The 18,741-nt window shown below is 39.7% G+C and overlaps 1 protein-coding gene across 1 annotated transcript in view; it reads right to left on the bottom strand.

The window, feature by feature from the left end:
* Positions 1–18,741, bottom strand: part of LOC138173525 (A disintegrin and metalloproteinase with thrombospondin motifs 12-like) — a 594,307-nt gene that overhangs the window by 92,206 nt on the left and 483,360 nt on the right. Inside the window, exons 15-16 of the mRNA XM_069103549.1 lie at positions 12,474–12,600; positions 517–727 (exon numbers count right to left, since the gene is read on the bottom strand). Coding sequence (XP_068959650.1) covers positions 517–727; positions 12,474–12,600 — 338 coding nt within the window. The remainder of the gene's footprint in view (positions 1–516; positions 728–12,473; positions 12,601–18,741) is intronic.

The following is an 18,741-nucleotide window of genomic DNA, read 5'->3' as shown; positions in this document are numbered from 1 at the left end:
AAAGAGGATATTAGGTTTCCTACACCCAAATGTCACTTTTGCTCTCTGTAATTATGCCATTATAGTTTCATTTTTTTTTAAATTTCAAAGATGGCCAATTTTTAAGAGTCCATCATGAATACAGAAATAGCCCTGGGATGTACTTGCCTTATTAGTTGGCAACAAACCCAGCTTAAAATTGGTAGTAATATAACATAGATGGGGAAAGAAGGGGGAAGGAAGAAGGGTACATTGCTACTGCCTCAATTTTTTGGGTACTGATCACCTGGGGCAGGGCTGGGTAACGTGTGACCTTGAGGCTACATGTGGCCCTCTAGGTCCTCAGGTGTGGCCCTTGGACTGAATCCAAACTTCACAGAACAAATCCCCTTAATAAAAGGATGTGTTCTGTAGAACTTGGACTCAGTCTAAAGGTCAAGGCCTTGGGTTCTCCCCACTCTGATCTGGGGCTTGGCTGTAGAGAAGGGTCACTGAGAGCTCTGAGAACTAACACTTGCCTCACATGGCTCAACTTACCTCACTCCAGTTGCTCACTGTCCAGTCGGATGGACACAGGACATCTCTGTTGCAGGAAACGAGAGCCTTTGGCTTGAGCAGATGATGGCAATCCTTAGCAGGAAGGGCCTGCTCATCAGAGCCCACTGTCTGAATACACAGCACTGTTCGTTTTTTCTCTCCTTGAGGTCCACAGGTTGCTGAACAGGCCTGCCATTCTCCTGCCCACCACCTACCAGGAAATTCATGGAAATTAAAGCAAAATCACAAAACACGTCTAGTTCCATGTATTTAAAAGAAAATAAATATGAAATACAATTATAGAAATTTGTGAGGGGCGGCCAGGTGGCTCAGCGAGTAAGAGCACCAGCTCCAGTGTCGGGATGACCTGGATCAAATCCGGGCTCAGATACTCAGCACCACACCCAGAAATAACTGGCCGTGTAACCTTGAGCAAGTTACTTAACCCCGATTGCTTAAAAAAAAAAAGAAATTTGTGAATACTTGGAAGTTTCACATTTTATTCATGTGAAAAAGATGGAGTGATAAGAGCAAGATACAGTCACTAATGGTCAATGGGAAGAAAGTTACTAATGCAATCCTCTAGGGATTTGCTATTGGTCCTGCCCTTTTTAGCATATTTTACAGTGAGTAGGACAAATTCAGATATAACATAAAATTTGCACCCAAAACTTGGAGGCATATTGTGCACAGTGGATAACTGATTCAGGACTGAAAAATATCTTGATAAGCTAGAAAAATGGGTTGGACCTAATAGCATAAAATACAATAGGAATAAATTTAAAGTTATACAGCTCAAAAAATCAACTTCAGAACTACAAGATGGAGCAGGTATAGCTAAATATCAGTTCATCTGAAAAAAGGTAAGAGGTTTTTTTATCACACTATAAGCCCAATGTGAGTTGAGAGTGATAGCCAAAATAGCTAAGTAGGTCTTCAGCTGTGTTAGTAGAGACATAATGTTGAAACCTAAGAAGGCAATAATTCTCCTATACTCTGTCATGGTCAGGTCACACCTAGAGTACTGTACTCAGTTCTGGGTGCCACCTTTTAAGGATATGGGTAAGTGGGAAGGATTCAGAAGAGCTTAAGCAGGATAGCAAAGGGTCTTGAAGGCAGTGGTGACAATTAGCCTAGAGAAGAAAATACACAAGAGGGGAGGGGGAACACAATTGCTTTCTTAGATATTTGGAAGGTAGTCAAAGGGAAGGAGGAATAAAATTATTCTTCTGACTTTAGAGGGCATAAGTGGAACAGAGAGGCAGATGTTTAATATGGCAAAATATTTCTTCACAATAAGAGCCATCCTAAAGTGGCTACCTCAGGAAACCATGACTTCCCTCTCACCAAAGTTCTTCAAGTGCAGTCTCGATAGGAGAGGAGTCAAGACGGACAGTGAGGCTGCAAGCTTAGGTGACTGAGAGGATAGTGGTGCCCTCAAGGAGAATTGGGAAGTTTGGAAAGGGGGAGGTTTTGGGGGAAAGATAACAAGTTCAGTTTAGGACATGTTGAGTTTAAGATGTCTATAGGATAACCAGTTCAAGACACCATTAGGAAGTTAGAGATGTTGGATTGGAAGTCAGTAGAGAGATTAGGGTTGGATAAATAAATCTTAGAAATGATAATTGAATTTATGAGAGCTGATGAGATCACTAAGTTAAATGGTATAGAGAGAGAAGAGAAGAGGGTACAGGACAGAGTCCCATGGGACACCTGAGGTAAGCATGTGTGACCTGGATAAAGACCCCTCAAAGAGACTGAGAACGAACAGTCAGATAGTAAGGAAGAAGACCAGGACACAGCAGTGTCATGAAAACCTAGAGTGAAGAGAGTGTCAAGAACAAGCAAGTTATTGTCAAGAGGGTGAGGATTAAGAAAAGTTCATTCGATTTAGTAACTTTGAAGAGAATAGTTTCAGAAACCTGACTATAAGAGAGCCAAGATCAGAGTGTAAAGCACCTATTGCAGACCATCTTCTCAAGGAGTTTAGCTACTAAAGAAAGAAGATGTAAGATGATAGCAAACAGGGATGGATGACTCAATCAAGGGCTTTTTGAGGATCAGAGAGACATGGGCATGCTTGTAGATGGTAGAGAAGCAGCCACCTGTTTGAACTAAGGTCTTTCTGACATCAGGTTCACTATTCTACCCACTGTACCACTGAGCTGTCTCATCCTCAGTCTAGTAGTGTCTGTTGTTTTTCCTATCTGATCATGATTCCATCAATGGAATAGTTAATTCTTGATTATTAAAGAACTCATTATACATGCTGACTGACTCTGTCCCCTTTTGTTTTTGCCTCTTTTTTTTGGAGGGGATAAGTAGGGCAATTGGAGTTAAGTGACTTGCCCAAGGTCACACGGCTAGTTTTTTGTGTTAAGTGTTGGAGGCTGCATTTGAACTCAGGTCCTCCTGACTTCAGGGCTGGTGTTCTATTCGCTGCGCCACCTAGCCCCTCCATGACTCCCTTTCTTTTTGCTATATTCTGTCTACTGTCCCTAAAACTGCTTATCAATACCTCCACTGAGATATGTGCAGTTTGGAAATCAGAGGGTCATAGAAAGAAAGCTGGAAGAGACTTGGAGATTAATTGTAAGGTCATGATTCAAGAGATTCTCTGGCTGCCCCCCTTACCCCCCATGCCTTGAAAGGCCTCCCTCCTCTGCTCTGACTACTGACCTTTTTTGGCTTCCTTTAAGTCACAACCAAAATTCCATCTTCTGGGGCGGCTAGGTGGTACAGTGAATAGAGCATCGGCCCTGGAGTCAGGAGGATCTCAGTTCAAATCCAGCCTCAGACACTTAACACTTACTAGCTTTGTGGCCTTGGGTAAGTCACTTAACCTCAATTGCCTTGCCTTCCCCCCTCCAAAAAGTAAAAAAAAAATTCCCTCTTTTACAGGAAGCCTTCCCCAACTCTTCCTAATTCCAGCCCTTTCCTTCTTGTGAATTATTTCCCTATTTATCCTTTATATAGTTTGCTTGGTATAGCATTGTTTGTGTGTTGTCCTCCCCATTAGATTGTAAGCTCCTTGAGGGCAACGATTGTCTTTTGCCTCTTTTCATAACCCCAGCACTTTTAGGCACTTAATAAAGATTTATTGAGTTGAACTGAATTGAGTTTGAAGACATTTCAGAGACCATTTAAACAGATGAGGGAACTGAGACCCAGGAAGGTTAAAAGTCTTGCTCACAGTTAGAGTTCAAATCCTGTCTTGGATATATATATATATATTTGCTTTTTGGAGGGCAGTTGGGGTTAAGTGACTTGCCCAAGGCCACACGGCTAGCTTTTGTGTTAAATGTCTGAGGTCAGATTTGAACTCAGGTCCTCCTGACTCCAGGGCCGGTGCTTTATTCACTGCACCACCTAGCCACCCCCTGTCTTGGATATTTATATTAGCTGTGTAACTCTGGACAAGTATCATAACATTTTTCAGTCTCAGTTTCCTTATCTGTAAAATGGGGATCATAATTGTGCTTACCTTAAAGAACTGTTGTGAGGGTCAGCTGAAATAAGATAGGTTTCACATACCTTAAAGTACAATGTAAATGCTAATTATTATTGTTGTTGCTGTTGTTAGTTTCTAGTTTTATGTCTTCACTGCAATTTAAGACCTTGGCCAAAATTTACAGGGAAAAAGAATCAATGCCTCCAAAAATGCAGTCATTTTTAAAGCCATGGCCTTTTGAAGAAATTTTGTTTGGGGGAGAGGGAGAGTTAAAATTTCTCAGCAAATGAGATAACTTGCTTTTCTATCAATGTTCGAAAATCTGGGTGCCCCACACTGACAAAAAATTTATATTTGGAACGGTGTGATGTGAAAACGAACTAATATCCCTTTTACTAATTTAATTACTTTGTTCTACCTTTGACATTTTCCCAGGAGTCTAAGCACACTGATGAATATAGGAAATGTCATTCTGGCTTCTCCTTAATCTAAGCCGACTGAACTCTTGACTTATCTAATTACTCTCTGCTGGGCCTTCAGCTGTGTCTTGTGAGAAGCGATAATGGACTTTCTTGTTTTCCCTTCCTGGTATTTCCCCCATACTGTGGCGGGCACTTTGCATATGCTTGTCACTAGCTTAAAGATGAAAAATGATTGCCTTTCTCTACAGCATGAGATCTTTCTGACAGAGATCAGCAGAAAAGGAGGGATTTCCAGGCTCTTGCTGCCTGCCATCCATCTCATTCCTTCTGCCTTTCACTTCACTCCCACAGCTTCTATCTCAGGAAATGCAGGAAGAAGTATGGGTAAAGAAGTCCTCTGAGTTTCTTTACGTGAAAGATAATGTATCGGGCTTCATCGGGTTGCAGACAGTGTGCAGGGAGGCTAGAGGAGGAAACATTCGTAGGAACAAAAACTCTCCACCCCAAGCAGGAAAACCACTTTTGCAACAATATTTGTTTGTAAACTTATCTTTATTATCAAAGTCACCAGGGGCGCCATGGGTGGCTTGAGAAGGGATAGAAAGGTTTGGAGGCGCCCCTGTGGTGAATGGGATAGTGAACTGATTAGGGGGCCATCAGTGAGTTGCCTTACAGAGTGAGCGCACTGTGGAAGTCTTGTAACATAAATCTGCAGTGAACCCAGTCAGCATGATTTTGTGAATTTCTCCAACTTGATTTAGTAGAGGGTGAGCAGGAACAAAGACAGAGGATAGTGGGAGGTTGAAGTTTAGCAAGGCGTAGCTGGCAATGGGACAAGGGAACAAGGGACTCGAAGGACAGAAGATAGCACACACTGTGCCAGGCACTGTACTAAGAACTTTATGATAATTGTCTATTTTATATTTGTTATGTTACATTACATTACTACATTATTATATTTCCACAACAATTTATTTTCCCAATTTGACAGTTGAAGAAACTGAGGCAAACAGAAGACAAGGGACTTCAGAATCATACAGCTAGAAAGAGGCTGAGGTCATATTTGAACTTGGGTCTTTCTGACTCCAGACCTAGCACTCTAGGCACGGCATCAACTAGGTGAATAGAGGAGCTGTTGTCAGCCCTTCATCTTTGAAGAGGACCAGTGACTCATGGGATGTATCTTGACTTCCTCACCAACTAGATTTAAGTGAGGCAGAGCTGCACAAAGCTGTCAGTCTCACTCTTCCAGAATCATCCAAATCCAGCAGCAGGACCAAAGTCAAGACAGCCGGTGATAGCCCAGGGTGCAGTGGATGAACTTGATGTCTCCCATGTCTGACCAAGTTCCTGCTTCCGCCGACTTCATGACTGTTGGAACAGACTGATCTCACCTGCCCATTCTGCCAGGGTAAGTCTTCACAGGTTTGGGGTAGACATTCCCCTGACTCAATGACTGGTTTGAAGCCCTCTGGTTACCCTCAACCTGGTCTAGCCCATCTGCAGAGGCAGTTTTGCCCACGTGTGGTTGCTGTGCATATGCTACAGTTTCTTAGAGTCACAGGGGAGAATCAGGTGAGAGGCAGACACCAAAGGTGGATGAGCAGACCTGGAAAGGTGTGTATGGGGTGTTCAAGGAGGACTAGAATCTCTGGTGTAAGTAGAGTCGTCCGTAACTTGAGTGTACAGGATAGTGTAAAGGTGAACAGGTTAAAGAAGGGATGGGGAACAGAGAAGAAGAACACAGCCGGAACAGGGATAAGAACTGACAAATGGAGGAATTGGAGGTCCCCGTGAGAATAGGAAACAGGTTAGGGGTCATTAGGCAGAGCGAAAGTTGGAATGATAAAAGATTATGATCAGAACTTCAAAAAGCACTTTGGAGTTCATGACCATGGAAGTAGAATGTGTGGGTGATGACAACACCAAAGGTGTGATGCGTGTAACTAAAGTGGAATGGGGGAAAAGGTCATGGGAAAAGAGTGAATTGGGAAGCTAAGGTACTTGATGGAAAATAATCATGTATGTTGTAGAAGAAACATATAGGGCAAGAAAAAAGACGCAGTGACACAGTAGATAGAGAACTGGTCTTGGCATCAGGAAGTCCTGGGTTCAGATTCTGCTTCTGATACACATTAGTTACCATAAGCAATCTGTTTAATTCCTAAGTGACTCAAGGCAGCTGTATATCTATAATGGACCGAAAATTCCCTACAAAGTGGAAATTACAGATCTAGGTGAAACAAACAAACAAATACAACATACAAAAATATGTTATATAATCAGTACATCTTAGAGAGGTGATAGCGTGGCCACTAGGTGGAGGCATAGGGCATAGAATGCTAGACCTGGAGTGGGGAAGACTCATCTTCCTGAGTTCAAATCTGATCTCAGACACTTACTAGTGTGCCACCCTGGGCAAGTCACTTAACCCTGTTTGCCTCAGTTTTCTCCTCTGTAAAATGAGCTGGAGAAGGAAATGGTAAACCATTCCAGTATCTTTGCCAAGAAAACCCCAAATAGGGTTACAAAGAGTTGGACAAATTTGAAACAACTGATGGTACAAAGAGTGCTGGCCTTGGAGCCAGGAAAACCTAGGTTCAAATTCTGTCTTGGACATTTAACAGTCAAGTCACCTTGGGTATGGCATTCAACCCCTTTAAGCCTCAGTTTCCTTACTGGTACAATGGTGAGAACAATAATATCTACCCTCACCAGGTTGTTATGAGGATTAAATATGATAATGGATGTAAAATTCTTTGCAAATCTTAACATGTTCTATAAATATTCATTGCTATGAAGATCATTATTCTTAAATAAGTCCTTTTTCCCAGTCCTTGAGTATAGATTATTCATCACTGTTGACTCTAGTCCTGAAACTCTAAAGATGAGCATCTTTTATAGCTGTGCTCATTCCCTGTCTCTATACTCACATAGCCGCCAAACGAATCTCATTCCTTATCAGTTATCTCCTATAATATCGTAAAAGGTCCTGAACTGGCTTCTTCCCTTCTAGTAGTTCTTCTTTCTCCAATCCATCTTTCACACAGCTGCTATAATTCTCCTCATTTCAACTCATTGTCTATATTACTCCCTTATCAGTGGATCTCTACTGCCTATGGGGAAAAGCCCTGAAAACCTTGGCCTGACATTTAAGACTTGCTGCAATCTTGCTCCAAAAAAACTTTCCTAGGGATATTTCAATCATTCACTTTTTTACTCATAATATTTCATCCTAACTGAAATATTACTTTTTGCCCAACCTTGTTTTCTGCCCTCTTTTTTCCAACCCCAGAGGTTTATTCAATGCAGTTTTCTTCCATTTTACGCAACAAAATATAAGCACAATGTTATTTTTAAATTCTGCAGACATATAAAACTCAAAACAGGACTTTTCATGTATAGACTGAGCTGTGCATTTTTCCAGACTGTGAGGTGCCTAAAACACATTCCCTCTAAACTTATGCTTCTTAAAATCCTTTTTTCTTCAAGGAGGCCCTCAGCCCAGGGGTAACCTCCCTCCCTGAAGCCTTCTCTGAGGCCCTCCTCACACACACTTCAACTAGAAGCATTATTTACCTTCTCAAATATTCCCAGGTCTTCTGCCTAGGTCTCTCCTTGGCTTTGCTCACATACTACCTAGTATCACAATTATTGGAGTATATGTCATATTCCCCAACTGGATGGCAAGCTCTTTCACCATGGGGGCTGCATCATTTTTCTTCTTGACTATATCCCTAGTATTCCAGCACAGCCTTCTCTGTAGTAGGCGCTTATTAAATACTCGTTGAACTACACTGAATTAATGCACGGTGTGATTCATACAGCTTCTTTTCTTTTTGCTTTTTTGGAGGGCAACTGGGGTTAAGTGACTTGCCCAAGTTCACACAGCTAGTTTTTGTGTCAGTGTCTGAGGCCGCATTTGAACTCAGGTCCTCCTGACTCCAGGGCCAGTGCTCTATTCACTGTGCCACCTAGCTGCCCCATATACAGCTAATTTTCTAATTGGTTTTTCTTTCTGTGAACTTTTTAGTACACATTAATCTGATCTGTTCATGATTTGAGTCCACCTCTTAAGCTTTTGCCTAATCCTGCCTGGAACTGGGCCTCCAAACCCACTTAACCATCTTCACACTATGAAGCCATTATGTACATGCCTCCCAACTCCACCTGAAGTGAACTCTCATCTTTCAATAAGCTTTTACTTTCAGATTGACAGATACCAACTATATATATATATATATAATATATATGTATGTAAATACATATGTAAATAATACCACAAATCAGCCTGTGTCCACATAAAGCTCAAAGAACTATCTGAAATTAATTCTTTTAGTTGGTGATATGAGGCCCCAAATCCACTTGTTTAACTAAATTCAAACTATATCCCAAGACAAGAAGTCCACCAAGCATGATGTATTACTTTTGGAGGCTCAGTAAACACCATGTAGATGCACAACTTCCCACCAATAAAGAATGAGTTTATCTGTTAAATAGATAAGTAAGTCCTAGGCTAAGGAGAGACCTGTCCAATCAAGCATACTCAACTAATCTGTTGATCTTTCATAGATGCTGGTCCATTTACTTACTCAACCAATAGATGTTGCCACTGTAAGTAAGGCACTGAGCTGAATGCTTTGGGGCGTGGGGACAACAAGAAGATGTCCAAGACACTGCCCTGGCCCTCAAGGACCTTTAATCCAGTAGGGAAGGTAAGACATTGTACTCTTGAATAACCTAACGTGCATAGGCATTCAGAAGGTAGAGAATATTATGGAGGGAAAAGTAATTAGTCCTAAGAAAAACAGGGAAGTGTTACGTGGTAGAAATTTAGAACTTGCCAAGTTATTTTATAGCCTTGGCCTTCAATGATTTTTTTTAATACTCATTTTTTGAAGTTCAGGATATTCTAGAGGTAGGAACAGGAGGAAAATATTCTTGTCACATAGCAAAGATGACTAATATGTGAAATGATGGGCTTTTCTTTTTCAATTTCCTTTGAGGCAGTGGTTACACTCAAGGCTAGGAATCAAGAAGCCCTGCATTTGAATTCTGCTTCAGACATTTACTGCCTGTTAAAGTTACTTAACCTTTCATAGCCTAAATTTCCTCATCCATGAAATGGTGGGTAATAATTGTATTTACCTCACAGTGTTGCAAGAATCAAATAAGATAAATGTTAAAGTGCTTTGCTAAACCTTACAGCACTATATAAATGCTTGCTACTATTCTTTTCTTTTTTCCCTGAGGATCATAGTAAAATAGTGTAGGAGACACAGCTATAAAGATGATGGATTATCTACTGACCAAGGGAAAAACAACAGCCAGGTTGTCTGGTATTGTGCAGGGGTGGAGGGTGGGTTACCAGGGAGCACAATTCCTATTTAGGACCCATTCATTTTTCAATTACCACAGCTCCCTTTCTCTCTTCAAAGGGCAGAAAAAATGATCTGTTTCAAAAGACTGGTCATATAAAATGGAACACCTACATGTTTAATTGGAGTGCAGAGTTCCATGGGAAAAAATTTAATTTCTTTATTTCAAGATGCTCTGACAACAAGGAACTAGGGAGGCATGTAGAAATAACAAAGTACCCCCAAGATCCCTGGGCTCATCACCTTATGCTCTGATCCACTGCTGTAGAAGTTCCTGGACAACATAGTGATAGTGTGCTGGACCTGGAGTCAGGAAGCCTTGGCTAATTCAGACAATTAGTAGCTGAATAACCTCTCTTGTCTGTAAGAAGTAAGATCAGACTCCATTGTCTTTAAGGTCTTTGAAACTCTAGACCTATGTTCCTACACAGTACGAAGAGCACAGACCTAGGATGCAGAAGAACATGGGGAATCCACCATCTCCCAACATAGCCCATTCCACTTTTGGATTGCTATTCTTAAAAAATAAACCATCTATTAGAGAGGCTCATAATTTCTTATGCAACCTTCTTTCTCATTAGAGGGTTGGGTTTGACTGCTGTTAAGTTCATAAGAAAAAAAGGAAGCTTATTTTTTTTTAATTTAAAGCCTAAAAAAAACATGCTCAGCCCCCAGTCACCAACAGTTGAGAGCAGATTGGTTACTCATTGAAAGTCAGCCACATGGAGCAGCCAGGTGGTGCAGTAAGTAAGAGTGCCTGGCCCCGGAGTCAGGAGACCTGGGATCGGTTCCAGCCTCAGATACTTAGCACCCACACAAAATAACTGGCCGTGTAACCTTGAGCAAGTTACTTGCTTAACCCCAATTGCTTAACAAAAAAAAGTCAGCCACAGATTCTTCTGTGGTAGAATGGTTATCCTAAAGCAAAGAGTATGTTTTTTGACTTATCAGTTAGCTTTTCATATACATATTCTATCTTGGAAGCTCTTGAGGATTTTGACCATGTCTAATATTTTTAATATTTATACCCTCAGCCTCTAACACAGTGCCTTGTACAAAACAGGAGTTCAGCAATGTTTATTTATGAAGATATTGCTGCTCATGGGAGTGGTACAGTGTAAACACACTGAATTTAAGAGTTAGAGGACCCAGGTTTGAATCCTAACTATACCTACATAATAACTATTTGGCATAAAGAGAGTTGTTCTGTTGTACTCTGCCTTTTCAAGGACACATCTTGAGTACTGTGTTCAATTGTAAAGAGAAGATGGAACATACCCAGAAAAATGTGAGCAGGATGGTTAGAGATCAAGCATTAAACAAACTGATTGAAGCTACTAAGGATTTATTGTCCAGAAAAGATAAGACTTTTATGTATAAAGTGCATTAGATTTATTCTTCCCCAGCAGGCAGGACTTGGAGCTAGGAGTATAAGTTGTAGAGAGGCAAATTTAGGCTTGATATAGGGAGAAAATTCCTATCAATTAGTGTTATCCTAAAGAGAAATGAGTTGCCCAGGGCTAGAGGCCAGCAAATGTTGAGTGTCCACTTGTCAACAGTTATCACAGAGAGAGGATCACGTGGTCAAAGATAGATTGGACCAGATAGTCTTTGAGATTCTTTCCAAAAGACTTACACGAACGGATGCAAAGTGATGTGAGCAGAACCAGGAGAACAGAGTACACAGTAACAGCAATAATTAATGTATGATGAACATCTATGAATTCTAAAGCACTTATAATGAAAAATGCTATCCACCTCCAATGAAAAAATTGATGGAGTTTGAATGCAGATGAAAGCATGTGCACACACACACATACACACATGTGTGCATGTGCATGTGTGTACTTTATTTTTCTTGGGAGTTTTTTGTCCGTGTTTTCTTCTACAACATGACTAATATGGAAATATGTTTTGCATGGTTGCACTTGCATAATCTGTATCAAATTGCTTGTCTTCTCAATGAGGTGGGAAAGCAAGGAGAAAGAGACTCTGGAACTCAAAATTAAAAAAAAATGTTAAAAAATTATTTTTATAAAAACAAAGGTTAAAAATTGTTTTTGCATGTAATTGGAGAAAAATAAAACATTAACAAAAAGAGACCCTTTCCAAGTCCTATATTGCATTAATGGGGTTTAAAATCTCAGATTTCCTACTTGTTGTCTATATAACTTGGAGTAAATCATCTAACTTCACTAGACCTCTGTCTCCTCATCAATGAAGGCTTGGACTAAATTATACCTAAAGTGGCATCCAGTTTCACATTGTGTGATCCTAGGGATGTACTGAAGTAAGGATAAAAGAAAGACATAGAATGCTCTTAGAAAATTATAGGGAGAAAGATCACTCTCAACCAAGAGAATAAGGGAAATCTTCATAAAGAAAGTGATACCTAAAGTAGCCCAGAAGATTCAAATTCTTCTGCTAAGCAGCTTTCCAGAAATCTGCAAGGCTTTGTCCACCACATTACCTTGTGATTCATATTTACCAAATAATTAAACCCAGACCACAGTCATATTCTATTCTATAAACATATTCTGCTCCCCAGGGGAGACATTGTTTTCAATTGTATGTTGTTGTAGAAACTGATATCATAACCATGGAAACCCCTAATTCCTACTGTGCTTCCTGGACAATGGGTTCTTATGAGCTGAGACACAACCCTGAACAGACACAAACAACCTCTTAGGTCTTATTCAATGTTACCTGGGTGGACAGTTCCTCTCATAGCATTTCTTTTGCCTGCCATTGGGTTGGGTTTCAGGGTCACAGAATGTAGCTCTAACCATGCCTTTCCCTTTCTTGATACAGCGGGCAGTCTGGCGGCGAATACCTAAAAAAAGGCAGAATGATTCATACATATTGAAAACTACATTAAATCCAAAGCATTTCTATTCAATATCTAGTAATCAAACATGGGCATAACAGGTTGCCATGCTTGTGGCTAGCAAGAAGACTCTTTTCACTGATGGAAATAAACTTGTTCTCAAGTTACAAGGGTGTGTAAACCTTTACAACAGGGATGACAAATGGCATTTCTAATTTATGACCCTGATGATAGAGGCAAAGTGCTGAGTTGGTCTCCTGGGGTAAAACTGTAGTCTGTCTCAGATAAATTAGCTATATAAATGCATAACAGATAGCACTTCCATAAAAACACAGAATTTGGATGGGAAAAAATAGATATTATTCCCAGCTACTTGTTCTAATAAAATGGCTACCAACCAGTGAAATGAATTATACAGAATCCCATGTGGGTTCTTAAAAGTTTTGGTCGTGGTTATGAATATTTAAGTGGCTATTTTGTCTCAGGTGCCATGGGAGATACAGAGAGGAATGAAATATACTTCCTGAGTTTTATCAAGGAATTGATTTCTCTCTTTCCTTGATGTGTTCCCCCACCCAAGTTATTAAGTTAGTGCTCCCTCTCTCCTCAAACTACCTTGAATTTGCCTATGTACATGTTACACACACACTCCCCCACACCAATAGAGTGTAAGCTCCTTGAAGGTATCTTGTTGCTTTTCTTTTGTCTGTGTCCTGAATCTCTAGCATGGTGTCTGAATAGAGGAGACATTTCATAAATTCTTGGTGAATTAAATCATAGATTAAGAAGATCTTAGAGTTTTAGTGGACTACAGGTTCAAAATGAGTTAGTTATGTGTTATGTCAGTCAAAAAAAATAAACTCAATTTTAGGCTGTTTTAAAAGGCAATCCAGCTCCCAAAGCGGGGGAAAAACCTCACAAACGCATACAATGATGTTTTTCTCATTTTTGCCTTCCTTCTATTTGAACTGTGTTGATTGTATTAATGCAAATGTTTTTCAATTTCATGTCGATTAAGTTAGTTGCTTTTATCTTTTGTGGTTACTGCTTTCTCTTATTTGGCAAAAAAGCAAAACAAAACACAAAAACCCCCCAAAAATCTCTAATTATAGCGCAAAAATGACCTGAGCTGGTTCTCTTTTAATTTGCAATGGTAGAACCATTAGGATTCAGGTTGTATATCTATTTGAGTTTATTGTAGCATGTGGTATAATATGTGGATTTAAACATAATTTCTGCCAAAATGCCTCCCACTTTTCTTATGAGCTCTTATTCCACAAGGAATTCTTTCCCAGTAATTTATGTTCTGGGATTTATTGAGTTGTTTAGGTCAGTTATCTCTTTTTCATTTGTCTATTTGTTCCACTGGTCTATTTTTTCTATTTCTTAATGAGTGCAAAACATATACTCAATTTTCTCTCTTATTTAACAGAAATACTCTATGAGGCTAAAAAAAATAATTCTATGTCATGATTAATGGGATTTGGGATCAAATATATTTTCAAATAAGAACCGGTTCTAGAAGTTATTTTTAATTTCAAGAATGAACCAAGGGAATCATAGAATGTTGGAGGTCACGTATACCAACTTTAAATCTCAAGCAGGAACCTTCTTTACAACATCCTCAGTGTGTTATCACTAAGCCTTACAAGATTTCCAGTGACCAGAACCATCTCATAATGTTGCCCATTTTATGGCTGAGTAACTCTATTTGTCAGAAAGTTGGTTCTTATATTGAGATGAAAAGAAATTTTCCTGTAGCTTCCCGTCATCAATCCTAGGTCAATGTTGCTGCTTTTAACAACCTTGCCTCTCTCTTCTCGCCTGCATTTTGTTGTTTCTACTGTTGGAATCATGCCTACAATTCCTTTGCACACTTTACACTCTACTATCTAAGATCTCACAGGCTTCTTCAGAGACAGAGATGACACTGCTGACTCAGTGGAATATGCTCTTTGAATTATTTTTCCAGGAGTGATGGTGGATTTGTGTCGACCAATCTACACTCTCTTTCTTACTTGATACATCTTGTGGCTAGTGACAGACAGCTCTAGGGGACCTGGCTGAGGTTGGATATGCAGACTGTGACCAGGTTAGGAAGCAAAGTTCTTTAGTTCACATAGTGATTAAACCAATCCCATCGTTAACACTGCTTTAGCTAATTGAATTAAGAAGGCACATTCATAAGGAAAATGCAAACTGTTTCACCCTATCTCCCTATTCTTCACTTCTTTTTTTTTTTAATTCATCTCATCACTAGCATTACAACAACTAACTACTGAGTGTCTATTAGTTCAGAAGGCGCTATGCTAGGCAGTTAAGTGCTATATGTTATGGCCCCTAACTTAAGGGAAATTATAATCCAGCAATACAAAATATTATATGCTACAGTCCCAATTTTATGTTTATTTATAGCTATGATATGAATCATAGAGAGGATGTCATCTGAATTGGTTCACAATGGAAAAAAAGTAACACCTGGGATTCTTGAGATGCTCAAAGTGGTGAAGTATATGGTATTAGGGAATGTAGAAATACACTGGACTTGGAATATAGACACTTGAGTTTGAATCTTAACTCTGATGTTACCAGGGTGATCATAGTGAAGACCCTTATCCACTCTGACCTGGGGTGGGTGGGATCATGATTATTAACAGAAGGAGGCAGAGATGTATAATTTTTGTTCTGATTCTGTTTTCTCTGCTAAAGAGAAAAAACTTAGTACAATGTTGTTCAGCCATGTCTGACTCTTTGTGATCCCGTTTTGGGAATTTTCTTGGCAAAGACACTAGAGTGGTTTTCCATTTCCTTCTCCAGCTCATTTTATAGATGGGGAAACTGAGGCAAACAGGGTTAAGTGACTTGCCCAGGGTCACACAGCTAGTAAAGTGTCTGAGGCTGAATTTGAACTCAGGAAGATGAGTCTTTCTGACTCCAAGTCTGGTGCTCTATTCACTGACCTTAACTGACCTTAATAAATGTTTATTTATTCACTGATCCACAAAGAAAATGCCCTTTGTACTGGTTATTAAAAAACAAAAATTACTAAAAGGGAATTGATACCCATGATAAATTAGGAGATAATAAGAAGGCAGCGAAATCCCTTCCCGAAAGGAGTTCATGTTTCAATGGGGTGGGGAGTAATACTTATTTGACAGGATTATTGTAAAAGTGCTTTGTGGACCCTCAAGATGATTAAAATGTTTGTTACACAAAACATGGAAGCTTGCTACTGCTTCTTAACTTAAAGTTTTGATATGGAACTTCAGCTTTTCTGAAAAGATAAACTTTTTCTCCTCTTATCTCTTAGACTGCTGAATGTATCCTTGTAAAGGATTCTAAAGATGAGGTTTGGATAGAGCATCTTGTAGGGCATAGTTTTCTTGACAGATATTATTTCTTATTTTCTTAAAAACAATTAAAGCAATGTACTAGATGATGTTTTCCTGAAAAAAATTATACATAAATCAAATTTTTATATTCAAATCAAATTTTCCTATCCACTTTTATGATAATATTAGGGAGATATTCCCTTAAGGATAATTCTGGCCCCCAGAATAACAAAAAAACCCAGGAAAACAGCCAACTTTGGGGAAGTAAATATTTAGAAGAAAATTGCTCTAATTTCTTATATATTTACAATACTTCACAAAATCTGCTTATTCATCAGTGACCTCATGGCCTTGGCCAAATCATTTCTCCTCTGGGGTCACAGTTTCCTTACCTGTAACATTAGGTTTGAACTGGATGGTCTCTAAGTTTCCTTCCAGTTCTCCAATCTTTTGATCCTTCAACCCTTTCATTTCTTAAAACTTTTTTTTTCTTTTTGGAGGGGCAATTGGGGTTAAGTGACTTGCCCAAGGTCACAAAGCTGGTAAGTGTTAAGTGACAGAAACAGGAGCTACAGAGGACATATGGAATGACCAGTAGAATGCTGGATTTGGAAGTGAGGGAGTTGAGTTGGAATTCTGACTCTGCCACTTATGACCTATATGATCTTAGCCTCTGTGGTTCTCAGTATCCCCACTTATAAATGCAGGGGTTGAAGCTGATTAATTCTAAGGTCTTTCTATCTCTATGATCTTATGGACCTGCTAGGGGCTAAGGAGAGCTGTCACATAGGTATGAAGGAGGACAAAGACTGGGAACACTGATGATGGCTATACTTGCTAAGGATGATGGGAGACAAAAACCTCTGACAGTGAGTGATGCTGCTCAAATTGAAGGGTCCATGCAGGAGAGCAGTGATATGAGGAAATAACCCTGACCAAGCTATGGCTGGAACTTAATTCAGGGCAGTACTTTGCATGAATACTGTTCCCAACCCCATCTTCTCTCTTACTGTTGAAGGCAACACCATCCTCCCAATCCTTCAGGCTCACAACCTAGGAGGCATTTTGGATTCCTCACTATCTCTCACCCTCTATATCCAAGCTATGGCCAAGACCCATTGATTTCACCTTTGCACCTTCTCTCAAAAATCTCTCCTTCTCTTCTTTGACACTGCTGCCATCCTAGTACAGGCTTTTATCACCTCATGCTTAGACCCATGGTGGGTCTGCCTGCCTCAAGTCCCTCCCCAACCAATCCATCCTCTATTCAGTCACAAAAGTGATTTTCTTAAAGTGCAAGCCCACTGATCTCATGCCTTATTCAGTAAACTCCAGCGGCCTCCTACGGCCTTCAGGATCAAACACAAAATCCTCTGTCATTCAAAGTCCTTCATAAGCACCCTCCTCCTTCCCACCTTTCCAGTTTTCTTACATCTTCCACCCCACCACACTCTACTAAATCCAATGACACTGGCCTCCTTGTTGCTTCATGAACAAGACTCCATCTCTCAGCTCCAGGCATTTTCTCTGGTTATCTCCAATGCCTGGAACACTCTCCTTTTCTTTTTTTTTTTTAAACTCTACTTAATGACTTCCCTGACTTCCTTTAAATTCCAACTAAAATTCCATTTTGTCAGGGTGGCTAGGTGGTGCAGTAAATAGAGCACCGGCCCTGGAGTCAGGAGGATCTGAGTTCAAATCTGGTCTCAGACACTTAACACAAAAACTATCTGTGTGACCTTGGGCAAATCACTTAACCCCAATTACCCTACCTTCCCCCTTCTAAAAAGCAAAAAAATAAATAAAATTTCATAATTTTATATTTATATATAAAATATAATATATATTTATATATAATAAATTTATACTTATATAGAAATATAAATTTGTATTTATAAATTTATAAAAATTATTTAATAAAATAAAAAATAAAATAAAATTCCATTTTGTCCAGGAATCCTTTCCCAACTCTTTTAATTATGCTCCCTTTCCTCTGTAGATTATTTCCTTTTTATCTTATCTATAGCTGGCTTGTATATATTTGCTTCTATGTTGTCTCCTTTACGAGACTGTGAGCTCCTTGAGGGCAGGGACTATCTTTTGTATCCCTAGCACTTAGTGTAGTGCTTGGTACACAGTAGGTGCTTGATAAATTGATTATAAACCAGCTGATAGTGGAAATTTATTCACTTACATATTTTCTACTTTGTAAAGTAAAGGCTATTCAGTATAAGCACAATGAAGTGATAGGAAATGAGCAGGAATGATTCAGGTCTGATTATCTGAGCTTTACAAAGTGCCTTCCTAGTAAGGATTCTATGAGACTGGTAATGCAAGTGTTATTAATCCAATTTTACAGATGAGGAAATGGATTAGAGTTTAGTAATTTGCTTAATATCACATAGGTAGGACATATCTGAGTTGGGGCTCTAATTTAGGACTTCTGGTTCTAAACCCACTGTTCTTTCAGGTCTACCTGACTCCCTCTTCCAGTGTCATCAGCTTCCAAATCCTCTGACTGTGAAAAGTCCACATCCACATCCAAGGGCAACCACAGCGTGTACCTTTCATGGTAAGCCTCCTTCTGATCCTATGCCTTCCCAGCCAGGGCCTTTTTCTCTTAGCACAAATGACATGAACTTTGGCAGGTGCTCTATGTAGTAAAACAGGAGGCTAAACAAAATCAGTCTCTAGTTTGTGACTGAATCACAGTCATAAAGAAATATAAACAAAACTGGAGTCACTATGTATGTATGTGTGTGCATGAGAGTGAAGGAGAGAGAAAGGAGAGGGAGAGAGAGGGAGAGAGGGAGAG

This window comes from Petaurus breviceps, unplaced genomic scaffold (assembly GCF_028583685.1).
Source record: "Petaurus breviceps papuanus isolate PSGF00001 unplaced genomic scaffold, PetGlider_PUasm1.0 129, whole genome shotgun sequence".
Classification (NCBI taxonomy): Eukaryota; Metazoa; Chordata; class Mammalia; order Diprotodontia; family Petauridae; genus Petaurus; species Petaurus breviceps.
The sequence above is the reverse complement of the archived record's forward strand: the minus strand, read 5'-3'. Positions and strand labels throughout refer to the sequence as shown.